The 27,073-nt window shown below is 37.8% G+C and overlaps 1 protein-coding gene and 1 pseudogene across 1 annotated transcript; one reads left to right on the top strand and one right to left on the bottom strand.

Moving 5' to 3' along the window:
* Window positions 1-14,677: 14,677 nt before the first annotated feature.
* LOC143530105 (ethylene-responsive transcription factor 1A pseudogene) lies at window positions 14,678-15,459 on the bottom strand (annotated as a pseudogene).
* Window positions 15,460-22,377: 6,918 nt separating this feature from the next.
* LOC143530096 (deSI-like protein At4g17486) lies at window positions 22,378-26,575 on the top strand. The gene is made up of 5 exons (XM_077025725.1): window positions 22,378-22,411; window positions 22,487-22,731; window positions 25,729-26,016; window positions 26,107-26,187; window positions 26,265-26,575. The coding sequence occupies exons 2-5, from the start codon at window positions 22,587-22,589 to the stop codon at window positions 26,405-26,407; spliced, it is 657 nt and encodes a 218-aa protein (XP_076881840.1). The 5' UTR covers window positions 22,378-22,411; window positions 22,487-22,586; the 3' UTR covers window positions 26,408-26,575.
* Window positions 26,576-27,073: the final 498 nt, after the last annotated feature.

Here is a 27,073-nt window from a genome sequence, read left to right as displayed (position 1 = left end):
GTAACATAGTTTGGATCGACAAAACCGAACACTCGCTTAACGTACGTTGTTAGTTCTAAAACAATAGATCTACATACTTGGTTAAGTATTACTATATTTTAATGAATTATCTCATAACAATTAATATTTTGGAAAGTTGACTTTGGGTTTGACCATTTGTCAAGACCCGAACTAACAACCCGAACACTCGTTAAAGACCCGTTTTAGTATCTTTATCCCAAAGGAACTTGCATTTTTTGCATTTTTCCCACCTTATTACTTAACATTGGTTAAGTAAATATTAAGGTTAGATACTTTAACCCGGTTTCGAGCAAACTTACATTTTAAAGGATTATTATTATAAATTCTTTAATAGTTACATTTTAACCCTTACTTTAATTATTTACACTTCTTGTCTTTTATTTTAAAGAATTTCCTAAACAACATTCCTAATTCAAGGCTTTTATTTTTACTTAGGCCTTGCTCGTTAAACTCCATCCACCCGGTTATTCATCTTTTGCCGATCAAGTTTTATACTTGAGCTTGAGTACTTTCATACCCCGTTTTCTATCTTTTATTTTTGGGGTGACATTTCATCTTATCTAAACTAAATGTTTTATAAGCCCAAATACTGGGGACAAGCCCAAACTGGGGACTGGCCCAAAGATACGGATGTCAACTGGGGACTCGCCCAAACCGGGATTTTGCCCAAACGTGGGATAACGTGAAAATGTTATAAACAGGTGGTATGGTACGTCTACCATAAATCGTAGGATCCTCCATATAGCCGAAAACTACGAAATTTTCAGCCACTAAGCGTGCACTTGTTCCGCTGCCCCGGACTATATGTTGGATAGCGTGCGCTCCAGGCAAGAGTGTAGAAACTCTAATTTATAAGAAAGGTGAAAACCTTTAAACCATAGGGGATATGACAATCGGGGGTCATACCCAATCGTGGGCTAGGCCAAGGGAAATAGTAAAGTACCTTAGAGGTGAAGGAGAGGTGGCCAACCTCTTGGTTATTACACCTCTTATTAACATCCTGCATTGATACTTAAAACCTGGAAGAAATAAATTATTAAGAATATGTTATCCTGGAATTAATAATAGGAAATTGTAAAGAATAAGTAATCAGATAGATATTACCAATTTCGGGATCCTGGATCCTCTAAGGATAATGGATCCTCAAGGATACTTGATCTTGATCAGAAGAAATACTTCTTGAGGTGTATAACATTCCATGCTCTTGGTAGCCTGTTTCCTTCCATTGTGAGAAAATGATATGCCCCTTTTCCTGCCTCTGACTAGATCTGATAAGGTCCTTCCCATTTGGGTGCTAACTTTCCATCAGCCGGATTGGTAGTATTTTGGAAGGCTTTCCTTAAAACTAAATCTCCTTCTTGAAATCTTCTGATCCTTATATTCTTGTTGTATGCCCCAGCTACCCTTTGTTGATAAGCTGCCATTCTGATCTTGGCCAGGTCTCTGAGTTCTTCAACAATATCCAAGTCTTAAAGAATGATTTCTTCGTTGGCTTCAGGATCACGGATGCTCGTTCTTGCCGTAGGAACCACCATCTCTGTTGGGATTACTGCTTCTGATCCAAATACCAACGAAAAGGGTGTTTGGCATGTTGCATTCTTGGGTGTTGTCCTGTCGGCCCAAAGAACATATGGTAGTTCCTCGGCCCACTTTCCCTTCTTGGATCCTAGCTTCTTCTTTAAATTATTGATGATGATTTTGTTGCTAGACTCCGCTTGACCATTAGCTTGAGGATGCACTGGAGTTGAAGTAATCATCTTTATGCCCCAGCTGTCACAAAAGTTAGTTGTTCTTCTCCCAATAAATTGGAAACAATTATCACATATAATCTCAGAAGGAATACCAAATCTAGTTATAATATTCCTTTTAATAAAAGATATAACTTCCCTTTCTCGTACTTGTACAAATGCTTCTGCTTCAACCCATTTAGAGAAGTAGTCAGTCATGGCAAGCATAAAGACCTTTTCACCTGGTGCTTTTGGTAGCTTACCAACAATGTCCATTCCCCATTTCATGAAAGGCCATGAAAAGGATATAGGATACATTGGTTCTGCTGGTTGATGAAGGATATTTGCATGCCTTTGGCAGGCATCACACTTCTTCGAATACTCTATTGCATCCTTCTTCATTGTTGGCCAGAAGTATCCAGTCCTAAGTATCCTGGAGAATAATGCTCTTCCCCCTGTGTGGTTGCCGCAATCTCCTTCGTGAAAATCTTTAGCACCTCCTGGATTTCAGGATCCTCGATGCACCTCAAGTATGGACCTGCAAGAGGTTTTCTGTATAGCATTTCATCTAATAAAATATACTGTGATACCTTGAGTTTGAAGGATTTCGGATTCTCCGTAGCTGGAATCTCTCCAGTTTGAATGTACTTCTTGATTGGGAGGATCCAGGATCCTTGACTGTCTGAGGATAATGGATCCCAAAGTACAATTTGTTTGTCACTTGTTATTTCCCCAACTTCTTGTTCTCCTATTGCTGGCGAGAGTATGTGGATAATTGGGATCTTCGTATCTTCTGGACTTTTCAAGGATGAGGCTAAATTCGCTAAGGCGTCTGCCCCAGCATTTTCCTCTCTTGGTACCTGTACTATACTAAACATTTCGAAGGATCTTGCCAATTCCTTCACAATTTCTAAATACTTGATCATATTCTCACCTTTTACGGTATAAGAATCGTTAAAGTGGTTAGTTATAAGTAAAGAATCCATATAAATTTGAAGATACATGATTCTCATGCTCTTGGCTAAAAGTAAACCTGCGATGAGTGCTTCATACTCTGCCTCATTGTTGGTAGCTTGAAACGCACATGCAATGGACTGGGGTATTATGTCCCCCTGTGGCAATTTCAGTAGTATGCCCAATCCCGTTCCTCTTACGTTGGATGCTCCATCTGTGAAGATGATCCAAGGATCCTTGGTTGCATCTAGTTACTGAACCTCCAAGTTGGCTTCTTTCTGCATGACACTGCTGAAATCAGCCACAAACTCTGCGAGTGCCTGCGATATGATAGCTGTTCTAAGCTCATAATGAATGTCGTATGCACTCAGCTTTATAGCCCACTTAGCCATCCCACCTGATAATTCTGGCTTTCTAAGAACATTCTTAACAGGATAATTATTTCTCAAAATAATAGTATAAGTCTCAAAATAATGTCTTAATTTAGTAGAAGCCATAATTAAAGCAAAGATTAACTTTTCTAAATGAGAATACCTGGCTTTTGCGTCTAAAAGACTCTTACTTACATAGTACACTGGGTGTTGTTCACCTTCATGATCCTTTACCAAGACGACACTTACTGCATTTCCTAAGACAGCTAAGTATAGATATAAGGATTCTCCATCCACAGGCTTCATTAGAGCTGGAGCTGAGGATAAGTAATCCTTCAAGGCTGTAAGCGCAGCTTCATGCTATTCCGTCCACTCAAACTTCTTATTCTTTCTCAGAATGTCATAGAAGTCTTTGCACTTCTCGGAGGATCTTGAGATGAACCTGTTGAGAGCGGCTATTCTTCCCGTGAGCCTTTGGACATCCTTGGAATTTGCAGGAGACTTCAAATTGAGGATGACTTCAATCTACTCGGGGCTTGCTTCAATTCCTCTTTTAGTTACCATATATCCCAGAAATTTTCTAGCCTTAACACCAAAGTGGCATTTTGACGGATTCAATTTCATGTTATACTGGTCAAGGATACTGAATGCTTCCTCGAGGTCTCTAAGGTGATCCTCAGCTTTCTTCAACTTTACCACCATATCATCTATGTATACCTCCATAGTCTTACCCAACTGATCCTTGAACATCATGTTGACTAGTCTTTGGTATGTTGCCCCTGCATTTCTTAATCCAAACGGCATAGCAATATAACAATATATGCCGGTAGGAGTCATAAAGGTTGTATCCTCTTGATCAGGTGGTTCCATCTAAATTTGTTGAAATCCAGAGGAAGCATCCATAAAGGTAAGCATTTCATGTCCTGCCGTTGCATCCACCATGGAGTCTATATGTGGTAATGGGAAAGGATCCTTGGGGCATGCCTTGTTTAAATCGGTAAAATCGACACACACCCTCCACTTTCCATTCTTTTTTGAAACAACGACCACATTAGCTAGCCATCGAGGATATTGAACATCTCTGATCATACCGGCCTTAAGAAGTTTTTCAAATTCTTCTTGTATGATCTTGTTCCTCTCAGGAGCGAATTTTCTTCGATTCTGATGGACGGGTTTAATAGATAAATCAAGGCCTAATTTATGAGTGATTACCTCCTTTGAAATACCTGTCATGTCTGAGTGCTTGAAGGCAAATGTAGATTTTCTTCGCCCTAAGAAGGATACCAAATCCTCCTCAATCTTGCTGGGGATACTGGATCCTAGGAACACCTTTACCTCTGGATCCTTGGGGTCTAATGATACTTCTTTAAGGTCTTTCTCCTGAGCTTCCAGCACGTCCTTAGGATGTTGCTGTGGTTGCTATTCTATAGTTTGCTTGGCTTTTGGCTTCATTGATGAAGAATAATAGTTCTTGGCCTCCGCCTTATCACCAACTATCTTCACAACTCCCCATGGGGTAGGTAGTTTGATACATTGGTGGTAAGTCGAGGCCACCGCATTCATTCCATGCAACCAGAGCCTACCTAAAATAACATTACAACAAGAAAGGTTATCAATAACACAAAATTTTTTATATGAATTTAACCCTTCAATATAAATTGGGAGGTTGATGTCCCCCAATGTCTTCTTGGTTTCTCCACTGAAACCGACTAGCACTGATGTTCTAGGGATGATCTCTGAATTTGGTATGTTCATCTTCTTAAGGACATCGTGTTGGATGATGTTGACCGAACTCCCACCGTCAACTAGGATCCTGCGTACATAATGGTTAGCGATAAATAAAGTAATAATCAAACCGTCATGATGAGGATCCTGGATGTTTAGTTTGTCTTCCTCATCGAAGAAGATCCTTTTGTCTGTTGTTAAACTGGTGGATACTATTGGTTGATCTTCGTTATCCAATTTGATCTCTTTGGCAAGTCTTTTTGCTGCAGAGAAAGAAGTTCCACATATGTCTGATCCTCCAGAGATGAAATTGACCGTCCACACATTTAGCTCATCCTGGTGAGGATCCTGGATACTCGAGTCGAAGAAGATTCTCTCATTAGTCACTCGAGTAGTGGGGATGAGTGGTCTTCTTTCATCGTCCAACTCGAATTCTTCTGCGGGACAAGAAGTTTGAAATATGTCGTATTCTCTGGAGACAAAGTTGATCACGTGAGCATCTGGTGGTGGTGGTGTTGCTTTTTGTGGAAGATCTTCAGGATCCTGGATCTTGGATTTCTTCCTTCCCAAGAGCTCTTTGAAGTGGCCCTTGCTCAGGATGTATCCAATTTCCCTCCTTAAGCCAATGCATTCGTCTGTCATGTGGCCAAAATCTTCGTGGAAGGCACACCACTTGGACTTGTCTTTGAAGGTGGTCATCTTCTCATTATTACGAGGACACCTTGCTTTGTCCCCTAGATCCTTCATTGCACAGATCAAGCCATGGGTATCTACGGAGAAACAATACTCAGAAATGCAGGAATAGTCTTCATCATCATCTCCTTCTTCGACTGCTCGTACGTTTTGATTGTTGAACTTGGTGTATGGCTTTGAGTTGTTGTTCCTGTATGAGGATCCTTTATTCTTGTCAGGGGATTCCTGTTTTGCTTGAGCCCCCAATCTTTCTTGGATCCTTTTGTCATCTTCCAACCGTATAAACCTTAGTGCTCTATTCCTTACTTCATCTAGAGACCTGTAGGGTGTCATCACAAGATCATCATAAAAGGGGGAGCCCCTCTGAAGTCCCATCTTGAAGGCTTCAACAGCAATAGCCATGTCAAGATTAGGGATTTCCAGAGCTTCCCTATCGAACCTCGTGACGAAATTCCTAAGGGATTCATCACTTGGTTGGACAACTCGGTAATCACTAGTTAACTTCTCAAATTTCCTGCTACAGGAAAATTGACTGTTGAACAAGTTAACTAAATGTGAAAAAGAAGTAATTGAAAAGGGAGGAAGACTTAGAAGCCATTTTAATGCTGATCCTGTTAGTGTGGATTCAAAGCCTTTACACAAGCAGGCTTCCTTGAGTCTCTCAGGAATGGGGTTGATCTCCATCCTTTCTCTGTGTTTTGCCACATGTTCTTCAGGATCAGTGGTTCCATCATAAGTCTTCATGTTGGGGGGTTTGGAATCGCTTTGGGATTTCAGCATCACAGATAGGCGGAGCAAATCTGGATAATTTGTGGCTTTCCTCAGGTATCTCGAGGATTGGTCGTATCACCCCGGGAACATTGGATATCATATCCTTGAGCTTCTGTAGCTCCTTGGCCATAGCTTGGTTGATACCTGCATCCTGCATGGAACCACGGTTAGCATCTAAGGATAAAGGATCAACAAATTACCTCTTTGCTGGGCGAAGGTTGGCATCTTGGATGAGTATCTGGGATAAGAAGAGTCAGCGGTAGGAGTTGGACCACCTGACGCGATAGTCTGCATGGGAATGAAATCTCCTTCATGGACTTCGGAGGATCGTTGATGTTGGACTCCTGAGGATCCTTGATTCTGATAGAAGGATCCTTGAGGTTGGGAATTATAGGATCCTTGAAGATATAATCCAGAGGATCCTAGATGAAGGATGGGTGATCCTTGTCGGAAGTGTGAGGATCCTTGAGTTTGCTGACCCATGGACCCTTGTTGAAGGATAAATGATCCTGGCTGAAACAGTGAGGATCCTTGAGTCTGTTGACCTATGGACCCTTGTTGAGTATAGATGATCCTGGCTGAAACAGTGAGGATCCTTGAGTTTGTTGACCCATGGACCCTTGTTGAAGGATAGATGATCCTTGAGTGAACTGAGCCATGGATCCTGGACTGGTGAAATCCAGCATCCTGGGTATCAGGGGAGTGTGACCCTCCGCTGGCCTCTTAGTCTTCTTGAGATCTTCTATCTCACGAAGGATCCTCTGGTTGGTCTTGTTCTGCTGCTCTATATATGCTTTAACCTGCGGAAACATAGATGAAACATCATTGTTAGTATTAACCACCCGCGCAGCAGCAGCGGTTTTCGAGCTTTGGAAGACTGGTAATTGCGTCTTGCTTCCAGAAGCAGCAGCCCTTGGTGCTCCCGTGATTGGCGGAGGCATCGGTGGCAACGTCCTTGATGAGAGAGGAACCGTAGACGACATAATTGACGAAGCAGAGGTTGATTGAGAGGCCATCGATAGTAATATGGGTATGAAAAGGTTGAAAATGATGGGAATAATATGGATTATAGCACCAATTGCCCCACGTGGGTGCCAAATTGTTTCGGATAAAAATCAGCTAAGGATAATGTATCCAAATCTGTTATGTGAGGTTTAGTGCTAAAACGATAACAACGATTATATGAACGGAAAATATATGAAAACCGTGATTTGTTGCGAGGAAAAATCCCTTGATCTTGTTCAGATCAAAGGAAAAAAAACCCTGGGTGATGACAAATCGTCTATCACCACTTTATTAATCACAAAAAGGGGTTACAATGGTTGGAGTTGTTGATCAACGATTACAATCGAGCTAGGTGTGTGTGAGATTACAAAGAACTTGTGAGCTAGAATATGCAGTAATTAAGCTAGTGAACCGTATGTGTCTCCTAGGGTTGATCACAACTCAATGTTTATAAAGGAAACAAAAATAACTAACCACTAGGTCCTAAAAACTTGCTAGTCTTCACTCTCTTCTATCGTGCTGTTTGACCACGTGCTTATTGAAGTTCCATAACGAAATAAGTGGTAGACTAGGTCTAGGAGCCGTTGCAGTTATTAAACATCAGTCTTCATATGACAATCATCCATCAACAGCAATGTTGACTAAGGATCCTGGATCCAGACTCAGCTAGAGATTTCTTCAGAAGGATAATTGATCCAAGCACGTCTTCAAGAATAAAATATCCTCAGCACTCAGTTATTTGTGACTCAACAAGAAGTCCTATAAATCCGCCATTATCCCCACTAAACGTGTTACAGCCGTTTGACCACGTGCCATATCTTCTTAACGTTAATTAGTAATAAGTACTGAGGACCCTTGATCCTGATATGATCTGGAACACATGTTAAGGATAACTGATCTAGACATATGCCAGGATAACGTATCCACAGTGTCAAATTTCAGTGCCTTAACAATATAATACATGTTTACTTGTTAGGTACCTGTTAATACCTAGTTATTTTTAAAACCATATATATATATATATATATATATATATATATATATATTATATCCCATTATCCCTAACCTTAAATTCATTCTTACAACCATCCAGGCCCAGCCGTCGCCTCTCAACATCCATCCCACCTGACACCCGTCGCCGGCCATCCCACCCATCACCGGGCATTCTCCTGTCGCCGGCCTTCCTCCAGTCGCCGGCCATCACCCGTCTCCACCGCTAGTTCCGTCCATCATTCCATCTTCAGCCGACCATAAATACTAAATTCATCATCAGCCATCATTCCATCTTCAACTCACATTATCGTATGCTATCGTGTATTATCGTGTATACCAGGTAGTAACATGTTTGTGTTTGAGTTACAGGTACACGATAAGTTTTCGTGTCGTGTACATGATACACATTTCGTGCTCGTGTACAGGTATACACGATATGCCGGCCCTACTTAAAATAAAACCCGAACAGGACCCTGACCGTTCTCAAGAAGACACCTATGGACTTCTAGTAAGTTTTAAGACACACCAGTTTTATATATTAGACTCCCTTACGGTTATCTAATTATTTATGAACGAGTACCTTTATAATGAAATCCTACCTTACAACGCAGAAATCAAAGGTAATTTAATAAACTCAATTGACTCGGTAGACAATGTTAATCAATCAAACCTAGACGGACTCCTTACGAAAAAATAAATCTAGCAATCTTAATTAACAAAGAACTAACAAATAACCTATTATCTTACAACTTTTTAGGTTAACAGCACACTTTTATTTGTTTGACTAATAATATTATTCGTATGATTTTATTCGAATTCAATTACAAACTAGTCATACATAATCAAAATTATAATTTCACCACATACTTTTCAATTTAAATAACTCCAACAAAACCAAATGCCTCTGTTGTAAGCCCAAAAATTTCTTCCCATGTTTCGAACAAATATTCATGATCCCACGTACGTTAAGAGAGAATACATTCATTTATCCACTACGAATTCACTTACACAAATAATTAATATTACCAAAGTAGTCACGTATACATTCACTTACACAATTCATCAAAACCCATAACCGAACAAATTTCAATATATTTTAATAATTCATTCATGAATCATGAAAATATCGTATTTAGAACTACCCCTTTCAACCGATTTTCCTTGCCACCCTTGGAGCTATCATCCTCCATCACGTTATTGATCCCCCATCTTAACAATCGAATGAATCCAAATAGACGATCCCTTCACGCTCACCTAATAGCCTACTCCTTGAATCTTTACTTCAATACATGCAAATTTTTCCATTTACTTCGTTGTTATGAATACACACTCTACTGCTTGATAAACGCTCTTAATTTTCATTAAAAAAATATCACATCACCCGCCACGATCTTGCAATCATAGAAAAACACAACAATGACACGCACAAGGTATCTTCAAATTGCATTCATGCCAATCTACCATCAACCACAAAGTTTCATTGCACCGGTTTCAATTCCTCAAAATACTCCATAGCCATCGAATGTAAAATTTAAACAATGCACTCCATACCTGATGTAATTAGTTACAAATAGCTCACGCCAAAATGTCATAATGTTATTAAAGTTCTAAAAGTAACATATTTCGTACTATAACAGAACATTGGGGATGCCATAAGATTTATTGTATCGGAGTTGAAAGAATCCATATATGCGGTAAGTGTGAAACGAAGAAAGAAAACAAAAGGGAAATATTTTACTTTTACTTTGGAGCATGAGAGTATATATATGACATAGAGAAAAAAACAAAAAAATATTGGCAGAAGATAAGCTTTTTTTTTTTTTTAAACGGCTAAATATTACACTTTACGTGTATTGAATTATTGACCTTTTATTCTATACACTAAGTACCTTAACACCTCGTCAAAATGAGAATGACTTGTAGAAGATAAGTGATGTGTAAAAAAAACAAAAACAAGTAGTTATAATTATGGCTTAGATTGGATCATCTATTCATCCATACCTATACAACCAAACTATTTCTTATTGAAACTATAATATCTTAAATTTAAATGAACATTCAAGCTATTGAAAGCATATTTGACAAAAGAACAACGACTATTAGGTGTAGTTTTCAATTCGAAAATTCCTAAATGAAATTTAATAACATTATTTGAATACTAACATTTTTGTTTCACACCAGTTGACGTACATTTTTAGTTTTATCTTGATTGTGAACAGACTTTGAGTTGGAAGATATGTGAAGCAAGAGCAAATTGACAAATTCTGTAAATTCATTGACTTTATTATAAAGATGTGTGCTAGCTAATATCTTTTACATTGTTAATTATAAAAACTTAACTACAACTCTAAAGTTACTGAAAATCTTATATAACTTAAAACCTTATTTATATTAAAAGTAAAAAGTATTAAACATTCGACTCGTCAATAGCTTTATTTCTAAAAGTTGAACTTGAGCCGTGAGTAGGTTTTCAAACTTCAGCTCAACTTGTTTCTTATTTACAGTTAATTTATTGTTATTTATAATAATTTTACATATTTATAATTACAATGTTTGCATAAAACTTAGTATATAGTATTTAGTAATTTTATTCATAATTTTGTATGTATTAATTATCATTATATAAATATACATATATATATATATATTTAATATATTAAATAAAAGTTATGTATAATAATATACTTGATAAGGCTTATTTATGATCGCAAGCTCAGTGAAGTCGAAAATAAGCTTCTTTGAGACTGAGTTTTAAATGTATGATTGATTGTATAGTCAAAAATATATTTCATTTTAACAGCAAATTTTTTTTCCTAATAGTTTTAAGGATTTAAACTCATAAATTTTAAATGTTTAAGACACTTTGCCTTTATCATTAAGTCACCAACACAAAGACCGTCAAAAATACATATAGCCTACCGATTTTTTATAGACCGGTACCAGAATTACCGTACTACAGCCCGACGGAAGTCTAAATGATTTAAATTAAGTTAGGCTGAGGGGTGTGGGGCTTCAGCGGGGGCGCGAGAGCCCCTCCGGGCGCGAGCACCACACCACCGAGGCGCGAGAGGGGCGCGAGAGGGGCGCGAGCGCGGAAAACAAGGCGGCCTGCTAGCGGGAGGCATATGGCGTAAAGGGTCTTTGGGAGACGTGAAAGAGCCGTTGGACCATTTAATTGAGCCGTTGGGCTCATAATTTAATAAAAAAAAAAGTTTTTTCTTCCTATATATAACCAATTTCATATAAATCAATTACCACAACTTCAAAAAAAAACCCAAAATCAACCCATCTTCCCAATTTTTTTTTTAAAAATAATGTCGTCGTACTCGTCTGATTCCGACTCCTCCGAAGAGGATGATTTGCTTCTTCATGTAGGGGGAGTTTTGACCGCAACCGTGGTCAATCTCTTGCAAAATCAAGCCCATCAACCTCGACTCCCGAGGGTTAGAGCACCACCTCGTGATCGTGATCGATCGGGTGCTAACGATACTTTGATTAGGCATTATTTTAGCCCTCAACCGGTATATGCGGAGTCGGATTTTCGAACTCGTTTCCGAATGAGCAGGCAATTGTTCATGCGTATAGCAAGTGATTTAGAGGCACGGTATCCCTTTTTTCAACAAAGGGAGGATGCTAGGGGTCTCCCCGGTTTTACTCCTCTTCAAAAATGCACGGCTGCTATCCGTCAATTAGCGTACGGCATCTCGTCGGACGCTTTGGATGAGTATTTACAGATGTCGAAAAGGGTTGCACGTGAATCCCTTCATTTTTTCTGCCAAGGTAAAAAACATTAATTTTACTTTTTATTAAATATCAACCAATGTATGACATTAATTTTGTAATGTATATTGTACGTAGGAGTCATATCGACTTACGCTCGGAGATATCTGCGTAAACCTACAATGTATGACATCCAACGCATATATGAGGTGCACGCAGAAAAACATGGTTTTCCTGGGATGCTAGGTAGCATCGATTGTACGCATGTTGGATGGGCTATGTGTCCAACGGCCTGGCGAGGTCAGTTCCACCGTGGTGATCATGAAGGGCCGACCCTTATACTTGAGGCGGCGGTGTCACAGGATCTTTGGTTTTGGCATGCTTTTTTTGGTGTTGCTGGGTCAAATAACGATCTTAATGTTATCGATCAGTCAAATTTGATCAACGACCTTATCGACGGGGTTGAACCACCTCAATCTTTTGTTGCAAATGGAGAACTCTTCAAGTACGGGTACTATCTGGTCGATGGTATTTACAACGAATGGGCTTTGTTAGTTCAAGCTTTTACAGATCCAATCGCCGACAAACGGAAGTATTTTACGAAGAAGCAAGAGTCTGCTAGAAAAGATATTGAAAGAGCTTTTGGAGCTATAAAAAAACAATATTATGTTCTGGCGAACCCGATACGTTATTGGACTCGGGAGAGGATAACGGACGTCGTCTACACGTGTCTGATCCTACACAACATGACGTTAGAAGACGAGGGCAAAGCTATCTGCCAAAACTACCAAGGTGACATTCCGCCACAACCGTCCACAATCAGTGATCAACAAAAACTTCACAACATAGCAAATATCAAGAGCCGTGAGATACACGGGGAGCTTCGACATGAGTTGGTTGAACATTTGTGGGAGAGGCGACCCGATGATCTTGTATTAGATTAGTGTTATTATTAAGTATTATTGTTTGTTTAATTTTTAGTATGTTTTTTTTGTAATTTGAATTTTAAAAAAAATGTGTATTTTTTTTAATAATTTATGAGTTTTTTTAATAATACGTTTTTTGAATATATTTATAAAAAAATAAAAAAAAAATCCGCTGGAGCCCCTGCTCGCGCCCCTCCACACCAGGGCCAGGGGCTCCAGCGGGGGCTCCAACACCCATCTTATCCAGTTTCTCTCTCTGCCACACGTCACAATATTATTGGCTGGAGCCCCCACTCGCGTCCCCGTTAGAGCCCCCCACACCCCTCAGCCTTATCAATAATGTTTTCAATTCAAAGTCAAAATAGTTGCAGTCTTCACCGGACCTTATTCTTGTCGCCACATCCGTTCATATCATAATCAGGATTGAATATTTCTTATTTGACTATTTTAGGTCTTTCTTCAAGCATTTATTGCTTGCACGTGGGCGTACAAGTCTCTTTGTACTTTTTATTTATTTTAATTTATATTTATTTTTCATATCATTTTCTTAATATTAAAGTTATCCGAATCTTAAATGTCTTCTAGAAACCCCAACGTCATATGCATCTTTAGATTTAAAGATACTTTTAAAAGACTATTAAAGTAATGGAAGAAACTTAATATTTATATCAATATATACCAAAAACAGATTTTATTTTAATCAAGATTGATATCGACGATGTTTTATTTATTTAATTCAGTTACTTTCGGACGTAACTTTCTAGATAAATAACAAATCAAACGAAGTACATCTTGATCCTGTAATCTGAGTCACATTTTATCTATTGGTTGTAAATATGGAAAATACTTTATGCTTATGTGAGCTCTTTTGTGATATCAAGATAAACTTGAAAACATTGTGTGGTTTTCTTTTAATACCATTGATTATTTCCCATGTTAGCCTACTAATCGGATTGGTGTCAAAAGGGGATGATGTCAGTAAATTTAAAAAATAAAATCGTTTTTAAACAGAGTAGTCAGTCCCGATGCCGTGGACATTTTGAACAGAGTTTATAAAGTCGTGCATAGTAATGTATCTATCTAGATTGGGAGAAATGATGCAGTTTTTACTTTGTTAATTTTCAATTGTAGAACATTTGCTGCTGTTGTTTCTTTGTTTTATTGTGTTTTTGTACTTGTTGGGGTTCTTGCTCCTTGTGAGTCTCCGTTTCGATTTTTTAATATATTGGCATTTCAAAAAAAAAGTAATGTATCTGCCTATAAGAACCGAAAATTTGTTTTTTTTATAGGATTGAGTTTGCTATCCAAAAGGGGGTTGCGGCGCAACTTCTTGCCCGTTTACATGCCACTTCATTGTAAATCGTTCGGATGTTTTATATCGATTAATGAATAAAATATATGAAATGAATTCGTTTATAAAACTAATATAAAAAATTTGATACTACTTTATTAACTAAGACTTGTAGATTATAAAGATGTATAAAGATTAAAAACATAGTACATCAAAGTCTTCAATAACTTCGATTATTGAAGAGAGATTCTAAAAATCCGGACCGAAAACCCGGTCCAGTTAAGATATTCAACCGGTGAGACTAGGTTTAACGTGTTATGCTTAAGTAATAAGTCTCGTAGCAAACATAAAGACACATATTTAAGAATAGTTCTTTAAATGTGTGAGTTGGTTGTTAAAAAAAATTAATAAAAATAAATATAAAAAAACATTCAAAATAAAATAATAATATTTTCATTTATGCACAAAAAACACCCATTACACAATAAAATAAAAAAAATAAAAGAAAAATGTGACAGAATTAACGGTCAGTCACTGTCCTTCCACTACTTTCCTTTTCGTCGGCCTATCCTCTGACGAACTCGAACTCTCCGGCGACGTTGACCTCCGCTTTGACCTCACCCGTACCGGCTCCGGCTCGCCGGAATTAATCCTCAACGGAAAATTCAACAACGCACGTGCCCCACGCATCCTGTACGCCGCCCTATCATACGCCACCGCCGCATCCTCCGCCGTCTCAAACGTCCCAAGCCACACACGCGCCCCATTCTTCGCCGGATCCCTAATCTCCGCCGCAAATTTACCCCACGGCCGCCTCCGTACGCCTCGGTAATGCTTACCCCTCATCTGGGTCGCCGGTTCCGCCGCAAAAATTAAACTCTCCGGCTCGGATTTCAATGATACGAAATTTTCCGGCGAGTTTGCCGGCGCCGGCGACGGTGGGGTTTCAGTTTGGAAATCCAACGCTTCGTGAAGAAACCTGGCGATTAACATGTCATCTGAATCGTTGGTTTTTAATGGTAACTCACCCCATGTGTCTGATAAGCATGGGAATAGATTATCATTGCCTCGGCAGTACATCGGTGGTAACCCTTCGCCGGAGTTGATGGTGGATTCGTCTAGTAAATACCGGCTAATTGACTCCAGAAGGGCAAAATCGGAATCAAACCCATTATTTGCCATCATGTTTTTAGCAAGAATCAGTAAATAATAATCGGTTATATTAATAGTTGTGAAGTATGTGTGAAGGGCGAAATGATATATATATATATAGGTGTGTGGGATATGGGAAGGTTCATGCACCTGATATACGGATAGTAAATGATGATAGAAAAGTATTAAAGGTTAAATAAAAATAAAAATAAAAATAATAAATAATTTGTATTTTCCAACTTTGTTTGACATGAGGAAAATGGATGTTTCTTGGAAAGACATTAAATGCAGTGTGCTTTTACGCACGTGAATTTATGTTGTTGCAACTTGCATTGTTGGTGACGTCATTGCTTATATTCTTCTAGTTGGTTCCTGTTTTGGATGTGGCTTGATGCTTAGAGCATGTGTAGTCATAAAGCTTCATATTTAGGGGTTATGCGTCACGTGCCGCCCAGTCAGAGTTATGGTTTTGTACAAAAACAGGCTATGGTCATAACTCTTCACATCCAGGGGTTATGCGCCACGTGACGCCCAGTCATTATTAATTTTATTTGTTTTATTAAATAATAATTCATTTAAATAATTAAATATATAATTAAAACACTATATTAGTAACATAAACATAAGCATAAACCAAGTTTTTTTTTACCAAAGGGGTTTGGGTAAATAACCTAATTCGGTCACAACACCTCTAATAGATCAACATATAAACAAATCCTAAAAGGAACATAATTGAACAAAAATTAGTCAAACGATTCACTAACAGTTCACTGAACGATTCATATACGAGCTAATTTACGCATAACAAACTAAGCTCAGATAACCTAATTCAGTCACAACTCACAGCACCTCTAATAAATCAACATATAAACAAATTCCAAAACTAACACAATAATAATATATACCGTCTGTGTCCTCTGCACGATAACCGCCTTCTCGTTCGACTCATGCGACACCAAAACATTCTGCTTCTTCCAGTTTCCATTACCACCGGACTTCGTTTCCACAACTCCTCTAACAACAACAAGCTTCTCATCACTCGAAGAACTACCTGTACACGTGTCCTGATCGGACGGACTGGATATAACGGACCGGAGATCTGAAACCGCTACGTACGGTGCGTTTTTTTTACCAAAGGGGTTTGGCCACCACCACCATTTTTCCGGCGATCCCGTTACCACCAACCACCACCATAACAACAAGACCCACCCACCCAACGGCTATTTTTTTTGATTTGTGTGCCAACCCCCGCGTTTTGTATACAACGCAGCCAAAAATCAATTTCATATAACGCAAGGGGCGGTGTACCCCCGCGTTTTCGTCCTCAACGTTGGTGGCAACGTTGCCACTACGGGTGGTCTTAAGCCATAGTTGCGTTTACACTTTGGACTGAGGTTATACTTTGTGAGTGTGTTTAATTTGGTTGTACTACCATGCAAATGGATTTTGAATTTGCATTATTGTACCAAATTTTAACTGTAAAAATATTAATTTCTATCTATTATAGTTAAATCATGCATTAAAATCATAGATAATTATAATAAGAAAATATTGTTCATGATCAATTTTGTCATAATTACACACTTGTATGGTGTTTAAAGTAGTGACCTATGTTTAATGTAATTTATGTAAATCTCATTCAATTAGCGGGTTATTGGTAAGGCCATGTGAACTATTTTGTACTAGTATCTAACAGTAAAAAAATAGCTACGACAAAATAAATCGTAAACGCGAGTAAATATATTTCAAATTAAACTAATAGTTAGACCATGTGTAGTGATAATCCATTTATGGGGGATTATACGCCATGTGCCTTCCATGTCAACAAGGTGGTTATACCCAAATAAGTTGCTTACTAAATGATTAATATTTAAGTCTTCTAACTTTATTTGATATTCATATAACTAATTTGTAATTATGATATAACTATTTACATAATTCACGAATACGTTTATAATCATTTTTGGGCAGCGAATACAAATTATGAGAGAAGACTTTGGTTTATGTACAATATAGGCCTCTAAAAACTGATATATTGGGCTCCATAAGGCCCAAGGCATGGGAATATGAGTCATGCAAAAGTTTGCTGCACAATGTAACCATGTCCATACGATCGAATAAGATCGAATCTCTTACGGTGTGTTCCAGAGATTCAGTTATGGAGAGAAGAGAAGAGATTTTGGAAGAAATTGAAGAGAGTTGGTGTTCCTGAGATATTTTAATGGAGAGAAAGAAGAGAAGATTTATAGAGTATATTTATTTCTTTCCAAATCCGAATGATTCGGAGAGAAACAAAGGATCAAAACCACGCTCATTTTTTCCATTCCATATTTACCCTTATCATCAACATGGCGGCAATTTCTCTCACTACCCGCCATGTCTTCAACCACCTTCCATGATACCTTTCACAATTCAACAGGCATCGAGAAGTAGCAGAGAATTAAAGACGTTTGTGTTAATTTCTTGCCATAATCGTTGAGGTAACACCTGCCCTCAATTTCGTTTTAATTTGATGTTAATTTGTATAATAATAGCTGTAATTGGATGTTAATATTGTTGTTTTGTTTTGCCACCCTAATTCCAATCGTGCGAAGTATGTCCGATGTAAAAAATTTCTAACAACACTTTTAATCCCATGGATTTATGTTATCATCACCCACTTTAGGTTAATTGCCATTTTAACATTCTAGTTCTTGGCTTTAACTAATTATTTGGTGTAATCAATACCTAATGAAATTATTTGAATTAGCAGATTTAGAAACAACTAACAATTAATAATCATACAACCACTGCAATATAGAAACTGTATTCAATATTAATAAAATGAGCAAGAAGGGTCTGTTTTAATAACTAGCTTGGGATTGTTAATGATGCTAAATACGTTAGATTTTGGGATTGTTTATGATTTTGTTGAATTTTGTTTAGCACTCAATCAAGTTCAGATCTGTTTTGATCACTCAAGTTCTGGTATGTTTTAATGCTAAATCACACTTGCAGTTTTATATTTCTTCTGTTACATGTTGTGATTGTAGCTACTCTCAGCTGTGTTTACACAGAGAATTTGATCTAATCCATAAAACATAACGGGTCAAAATATTGCATCAAGGGTATTTTAGTAAACTACAAAAATTTGCTAATATTAACGCATAAACTTACTGTGTTTAGCTTGTTTGTTTCAACGGGTCGTGTGTTGTTGTATAGAGTATGTCAGGACAGATTTGTTTCAGTCGAAACGAGTCAAACTGTGATACACAAATTAGACACCTTGAAGAGATCACGATTCATTCAACCAAAAGATTACCACATAGGACTCTATGTTGGGTGTACCTAGTGTTTGACTTAGGCCATGCGTAGTGGGCGGCAATTAGGGACGACAAGGGGTGCTTTTTCCATGGAACATCGGCCCCCTACGATAATAGGGGCGACAAGGGGGGGGGGCCTTCATTTTGTCGCCGGAGTGTGCTTGTTTGTTTCCCGACTAATGGAAAAGTATAGGGAGAAGTATAGGGAGAAGAAGCGTATAGGGAGATAATGGAAAAGTATAGGAGAAGAAGCGTGATCTACATATGGTGTTTATTGACCTAGAAAAGGCCTACGACAGTGTGCCACGACAGGTGCTCTGGGAGTGTTTGGAGGGTAGAAGAGTGCCCAGGAAATACATAGAGATAATTATGGATATGTATACCAGGAGTGAAACAAGTGTCCGTGCGCCAGTGGGGGATACTGATTTCTTTCCTGTAGAGGTAGGTCTTCACCAGGGGTCAGCGTTGAGCCCGTTTCTTTTTGCAGTAGTCTTGGATGAGTTGTCAAAGTCGATTCAGGGGACTCTCCCGTGGTGCATGATGTTCGCAGACGATATTGTGTTAATTGCTGAGAAAAAACAAGATCTAAACATGAGGCTTGAGGAGTGGCGAACAACCTTAGAGACAAAAGGTTTAAAGATTAGCCGATCTAAGACGGAGTACCTACACTGTGATTTTGGTGAGATAAACGACAGTGAAGACGCACACATCACAATTGAAGGGCAGGTGGTCCCGCAGGTAACGAAGTTCAAGTATTTAGGATCATTTGTACAGAGCGATGGGGAATTAGACAGTGATGTGACCCACCGAGTTCAGGTAGGATGGTGTAGATGGAAAGCAGCCACAGGTATATTGTGCGACAAGAGTTTCCCGACTAATCTGAAGGGAAAATTCTATAGGGTGGCAGTTAGACCTGCAATGCTATATGGAACAGATTGTTGGGCCATCAAGAAGGCACAAGTGCGGAAGATGGAGGTAGCAGAAATGAGAATGCTACGTTGGATGTGTGGGCACACAAGGCTAGACAGAATAAGAAACGTTGTGCTTCGCGAGAGAGTAGGGGTGGCGAACATAGCAGACAAGATAAGAGAGTGGAGATTGAGATGGTTTGGACATGTAAAGAGAAGACAGACGACGAATCCTGTTAGATCCGTAGAAAGCATTACTATAGAGGGGAGGAGGGTTAGAGGACGACCGAAATTGACTTGGGATGAGAGGATTAGGCATGATTTGATAGACCTAAATCTCTCCGAGGACATGGTTGAGGATAGGAATTCGTGGAGAAGTAGGATTAAAGCTAAGGATTCCTAGAGAGAATTGAATACCTTAGGGCTTAGACTTAACTTATTTAGGTCACTTACCATAATGGTATTTCCCTTACATATTTTATTATTATTATTAGCTTTTATATTGCGGTTAAACTGCGACCTTATTATTAATATTATTATAATTAGTAGTAGTTTTTTTGTTATATAACTGTTAAACTTTTTTTTTTTTTTTTTTTTTTTTTTTTTTTTTTCATACACATGTTCTTAGAGCCGAGGGTCTCTCTGGAAGCCACCTCTTTATTCCTTTGGATAGAGGTACGGTGTGCCTACATCCCACCCTCCCCAGACCCTACCTATAGCTCTGCTGTCGGTGGGATTTTACTGGGTATGATTGATTGATTGATTGATAGTGTGCTTGTTTGTTTATTATTATATATTATATATGTGTGTCACACACACACACATAAGATTCTTCATCCAAACCCACGTATTCATGCATAAGATTCTTCATCGCATTTAGGGCTGTTCACGAGCCGAGCCGAGCCGAACCGAGCGAAGGCTTGCTCGTTGCTTGGCTCGTTTACAACCAAACCGAACGGCTGAAATTCGAACCGAGCGAAAACAGAAACGAGCCAAAATCGAATCGAACATTTTTCAAACGAACATCGAGCTATTTCGAGCATTATTTATTTCTTTTTCACTTTAAAAATTTCAATAAGAAACACGTCTGAATGTTGTAAATTATATATTTTATAAATAAACTAGTAATTTTTAAACAAACGTGTAATAGATTGTAAATTTTTATCAAAAGTAAGTTTGAAGTGAGATAAATTAATCATGTAAACAAACTTCTAGTATTCTAAAAACTTGAAGCGAACAGATAAAACTAAAAAATTAACGGAATAGGAAAAATTTGAAGGGGTTAAAAAATTGTATGCTAATATTTATGTGTTTTGTCTATATATTTATATATTTGTTCATATATAATTATATATAAAATAAATAAAAAATATTCGAGCGAACCGAACCGAACCGAGCAGACCTTTGCTCGTTGCTTGGCTAGTTTGCAAACCAAACCGAGCATAGCGACTCGTTTACAATCGAGCAAAAAAACGAGCGAACATTTTCCGAGCGAACGACGAACGGTTTTGACGACCTTAATCGCATTACTAGTCCCACGTTGCCATTGTACTTGCATTTACTTAGTTTCCTTCACTTGACTTAATGTGTTTAGTTAAAGTAGTGGAGTTAGTTATTTAACTTTTGTGTAAAGGCTATTTAAAGCATATTAGTTGTATTTCATTATTATGAATTAATTGTAAAAATTAGTCTAGCGTGTCCTCTCTAAATTTATTTCTAGCTTTCTTCTATTTTCTTTGACCAACAATTAAACGCTGGAACCACATACTTTTGTACGCAACGTTACCCCACTCATTGTGCAAAAGACTATTTCTCATGTCTTGAACCAATAATCTCAAGAACACAAAACAACAAACTTAACACTCACTGTCACATATACATATATGTGGATGCAAACTTCTATAGTTTTTCACTAGCTTTTTATTGGTGGCATTAGTATCATTTAAACATGGTACATTAACTCGCAACCAAACTATCAACACCTATGAGCATCCAAGAGCATCATAGAGGCTTCAAGATTTACTCCACATTAGGGATGAGCAAAATCGAGATCGGTACCGATTGGTACCGGTACCGAAATGGTACCGATTTGGTACCGTCGGTACCGAATCGGTACCAAAGTTTTAAGTTTCGAGATCGGTACAGTACCGGTATTTCCCGATTTTTTACCTCCGGTACCAGTATAATACCGGTACCGTCCCGGTACCGAACCAAATATTTTGGTACCGGTATCAGTACCAAGAATTAGGGATTTTCGGGATCGGGATCGGTCGGTACCAGTCCGGTACCATGATCGCTTCTACTCCACATCAACTCTGGCCACATTTAACCATTCTCACAATCAAAACCGGCTTTAAATATATGCTCTCTCCTCCCCTCCACCAACATTTAAAATATAATAATTTATCTTAAAGTACATAATTCTTAGACAAACTAGATCTGATAATAATTTCACTTTTAAGTTCTTGCCATTAGTCACATCTTGCACCCTATTTTTCTTATTGGAGCTCTGTTAAAAAAAAACCTTAACTCCGTTAAGTTTTTTACGAATTTCAAACCGATGTTTTAGGACTCTTAATCGAAGAGGATACGGGCCAATTAATGTAAACGTATCTAGGATCGGTGCTCCAGATGGTTTGATTTGTGTTAATTAAAAGGTTAAACACCTGAACTGAATGATCATTTTTGTTGTTTAGAAGATCGTTTTAAAGTTTTACATCTATTAACTCGTTTATTTGCCGAGAAAATAATTTGCGCAAAGGTGGGGGCTGCCCGAAAAAAGTTGCTAAATAAATGAGACACAACAGACGCCACACAGGACTTGAACCTGCAGCTGAAATAAATAAATCAATGTAAGAGTGCATAAAAATCCTTGCACTAGCTTCAATTTACTCATCAATTGCCTTTTAACTTGATATTTTATTTAGGGTCTTTTAAGGTTGAGTTTAGGGTTTACTCCAACAATAAACAATTAGACGGATTAAACAGGGGGCAAAGTAGTGCATCTGTTGGCATAAACATATTACAATGCGGCTGTTTCCGATCAACTCGTCCAGAAACGGAGGAACGAATGAAGCTTCTGCTTTGCTGTATCTTAATGTATACGATCTCACTCCTGTTAATGATTACCTTTACTGGCTAGGCTTTGGAATCTTCCATTCCGGTATTGAAGGTACACTATTACTTTACTTTCGATTCGTGTTTTGATGTACCAATTCGCTAGGTGGAGTAGGGACTAGCGATTGATCGGATCGGAATTTATAACCAATCAATTTTGACCGATCTTGACCAAGTAGTGATTAATCGAGATTTTTACAACCATAGTCTAATTTTAACTAATAAGTGTAGGAGAAAAGTATTACGTAGGTGTTGAATCCTTTTGAACTAGTAACAACTCCTATGAGATTACGGTTAGATAGAAATAAAAATGTGAAATACGGTCATGGACATGTAATCATGTCATTCTTCTTAAAGCTAGAGCGATAAAAACACTGTAGACAAGTTGTTGTAGTCGCTAGTCGGGTTAATCGGATCGGACTTTAATGTATAAATTTCAGTTTTATATATATACACACCATAGTTATCAAATGCGATAAGCGCTCGAATGCGTTAAGGCTCGCAAAAAAAGCGCCTGATTTAAAAAGAAAGTGCACATTAAAAAAACAAAAAATTTAACTAAAATAGAACATCTTATGAAGAACGCCTACATTCATTCTTCAAATAGTTTATAAAACAACCAAAAACCAAAATCCAAAATTCACAACATGAAATAGTACCAAGTACATCATAATAATTAGATAAACCAAAAAATAGAAAAACCAAAAACTAAAACAACTCAATTATCATCGGACGTGTCCTCAACTTCCACCGGTGGCGAAGCTTGGGCTTAGTCACGTGGGTGAACGAAGTCACGGACTTAAAAATTTTCGGGTCGACAATCGGTTCGTGTTGGTGATTCGGGTCGGGTCGGATCAAACAATATGACATCTATATATCTAATTTTTCTTCATCTATTCAAACAACTGTTCTTACAATAGAAAAAACAAAATAATTTTTTAACCAATAAATACCTTAAAATATTCATGATAATGTGAGAGGAAGGGTGGGTAGGGATAAGCAAATTCGGTATTGGTACCGGTACCGATACCGAAATCGGTACAGATTTGGTAGCGTCGGTACCGAATAGGTACCAAATTTTTGAGTTTTGGTACCGGTATATCTCAAATTTTACCTTCAATACCGGTACCCAACCGAATATTTTGGTATCGATACGTATCGATCTCATCTCTAAGGGTGAATACATAGAAGAAGAATTGAAAAGACCTAAAATATTTATAAAAATAAATCTTTTACTATTTGACTATTATTTTGTAACTTTTGTTTATAAATACTGCGAGGTTTTAGAAAAAAAAAACAAACGATGGGGTATCATATTTAAAAAAAATCAGTGGTGACCGGTAGCATTTTGGGAGAATACATCGGGGGTGACCGCACTTAATACCTATAAAAATTTTCGAGAAAAAAACGCGAAATTTGCCCTACTAACGGAGAAAACGGCAGTTACCGGGGCCACCCTCGGTCCCCAAAGAGCTTCGCCCCTGACTTCCACCACATTAGCTTCGGTATTAAACTAAACTAAGCCATTTGCTGAATCGAATATTAAAGTTAGATAAGATTATAAGAAACAAAGAACATAAAAAGCAGAATTAAAAGAAAGAAATCCGAAAATAGGAAATTAAGAACAAAAGTTACCAGTAAATTCTTAGTTTCTTGATGATCTTGTGTGCTATAAGATTCATTATGGAACCCCTTAAATAGTGGAGTTTTAGGTACTCCTAGAGAATAAGAACAGTTGTTTAAATGATATTTTAATACACATGGGAAGGTTTGGGAAAAGACTAAGCGTCTTTAATTATCTGTGGCATGCAACTCGCAGCTAATGCGCCTGACGCTTTAAATGCGCTTAAGCGCAAAAAGCGCTCGATATTAATAACTATGATACACACATTTGTATTTGTGATTTTCAATTTTACAAATACACATACACATTTTGGCCGCAAATTGGCTGGAATTTCGCTGGAAATCGCTGTTTTTGGCCAGGAGCATGCCGGAAATTGCTGATTTTTGTCGGAACCTCGCCAAAAAAGGCCGACCAAGTCCGATTAATCCTGATTTTGGCTGTATTTGACCATTGATCTATTAATTGGTCGATTAGCCCAAAAGTAATCAGTGGGGTGGGGCCTGGAGGCAGGCAATTAGTCAGTGCCTAGTTGGGATTTTTACAATCATTTCGGAGCCACCTAACATCACCAAAATGAAGCTTTGACGATAAATTGTGCTGGAATACTCGAAAGTGGATTAAACACCTTTTAAGGTTATCTAATCCCAGTATCCGACAACTCTTAGAATGCTAACACTATAAAGTATAGACACATGATCTAACAGTAAAGCTTGTAGACTATAGTCCAAACAAACAATCATAAGGGGGATTTCTAACATAAACAGTTAAACACTCGTTTTATTAAAGCCTATGTCTATGGATGCACGCTCAATTAATCAACTAAAACCCTAGATTTGTCAATGACCATACCTATAGTCAGCTGTTCTAAACGTGCCAATGAAAGTTATCAAATCTAGGTATCTAACAATGAAATAAGTGGTCCTGGGTGTTTTCTAAAATGCTAAGATCATATAATCCACACAAAGTGGGGTTTGAATTAATTTATATTGAATACACATGACATGAACAATGAAATATTAAACGAACTAGTATTATGAAACCAACAAAAACGCCCCCGAAAATAACATATGAATAGTAACAAACATCCAAGTATCATCTAAGTGATATACGAGAATTAGCTCATAATGGTCTGAAAGCAAAGTAAACTGTGTAGCTGCATATCCCGGACGTGTTCTTTATCATGCCTACGGTTCCAAATGTTTCCGACTTTTGTTCCTTTTTCCGGATTTCCTCGTTTTCATTACAGTAACCGTTTTTTCTACAAATTCACAAATAATTCACGCAAATGTGCAAATAAAATCTCGAAAGTGGACATTTAATGTATACGAATTTTGTAGTTGGTTTTAGACACATCATTGATGTATCAAATTATGTAATTGACGTGTCTGATTAAGTAATATGTTTGCATTCTTTGATATGATAAACCAGTATATGACATGGAATATGCATTTGGGGCCCACGAGTACCCGACCAGCGGGGTGTTTGAGGTGGAACCCAAAAGCTGCCCGGGTTTTATCTTCAGGCGGTCCATACCTTTGGGCACCACTAACATGTCTCCAACAGAATTTCGGTCATTCATGGAAAATCTCTCTAATAAATATCATGGTGACACTTATCATTTGATTGCAAAAAACTGCAATCACTTCACTAATGAAGTCAGCATGCAGTTGACCGGAAAACCAATCCCCGGATGGGTCAACCGTTTGGCTAAAGTTGGTATGTTTGGGCTTGACTTTCTTTCAAAAAAAATTTAAAAGAGTGATTTCATAATTTCAATTTAAAATTTTAAGTTATTTTGATAAACAGGTTCTTTTTGCAAGTGTTTACTACCAGAAAACATTCAAGTTGCAGCTGTTAGACATTTACCTGATCATGCAACATATTCCAGTGAGTCTTAGTTTATAGCAAAATATAAATATATTAGTAATCAATCCTCAACAAAGTTGAAAATCTTGATGAAACAGATGAAGGGTCGGGCTCTGGTGAATCGTCTTTCACAATGGGGAGTGAAGAAGATGAAGTGGATCATCATCTGTTAACTGCACCAAATAGTGACGTGGCATTTTTACAGGACGCACCAGTGAGACTAGCTAAAGACCTCCTTTAATTTATATATATTACAGTTTAGTGTATAGAATTTTCAAGAAAATAGGTTTCTTGAGTTTGTTGTGTTCTTGCTCGGTGCCACTTGTTGGTAGAATGCGTATGTTGTCTGATTTGTGTATGATTTAAGAAAAATGTTTGGTTATTTATCAAGTGACTTGTGAAAAGCAAATATGCACATCTAAGTGAAAAAATGCCCCTTTTTTTCTTGGCGCGCTCAGAACTAGACTTAGTAACGTTTGTATATAGTTTTTAATGGGTGTGCTTATTACGTGGCAATATGTTCCTTTTTTTGAACATTGAGCGCACACCCTTCTAAAATTTACTTTCAAAACCGATGTATTGCTTCTTTTCTAGTACTTGAACTCACTAACTTGGTGAGTATAAACATCTGATGTCACTATGGCAAGAGGCTATCGGCAATGTGGGCACTATGTAGCTCTGTCCACTTTTAAGTGTCGAACAAAGTTTTTCTTTTTGTTTGTGGAAAACTAAGTAACGTTTTTTGAAAATTTGCTCGTCTCCATTTCATTGGAAAATAGGTTTTGTTTTGGAAAGCTTGGTCGTCATTCTCCTACTCTTTTTAAATTGACACCTACACTATTGTTAAGTCACCTCTATACTCGAATGCATATTGTAAGATTCAAACCATTCACCATTTGCTTAGGTC

This window comes from Bidens hawaiensis, unplaced genomic scaffold (assembly GCF_021521415.1).
Source record: "Bidens hawaiensis isolate Kalapana, Puna unplaced genomic scaffold, B.hawaiensis_p1.1 tig00000636_1, whole genome shotgun sequence".
In the NCBI taxonomy this organism is placed as follows: Eukaryota; Viridiplantae; Streptophyta; class Magnoliopsida; order Asterales; family Asteraceae; genus Bidens; species Bidens hawaiensis.
This window is presented reverse-complemented; position numbering and strand designations above follow the sequence as displayed.

Excerpts from the sequence above, each read along its gene's own strand:
- LOC143530096 (XM_077025725.1), top strand. The coding sequence starts at position 22,587 with ATGCGGCTGTTTCCGATCAACTCGTCCAGAAACGGAGGAACGAATGAA. Across the intron at positions 26,017-26,106 it reads CAACCGTTTGGCTAAAGTTG|GTTCTTTTTGCAAGTGTTTA; the intron begins GTATGTTTGGGC and ends TTTGATAAACAG. Across the intron at positions 26,188-26,264 it reads TGATCATGCAACATATTCCA|ATGAAGGGTCGGGCTCTGGT; the intron begins GTGAGTCTTAGT and ends TTGATGAAACAG.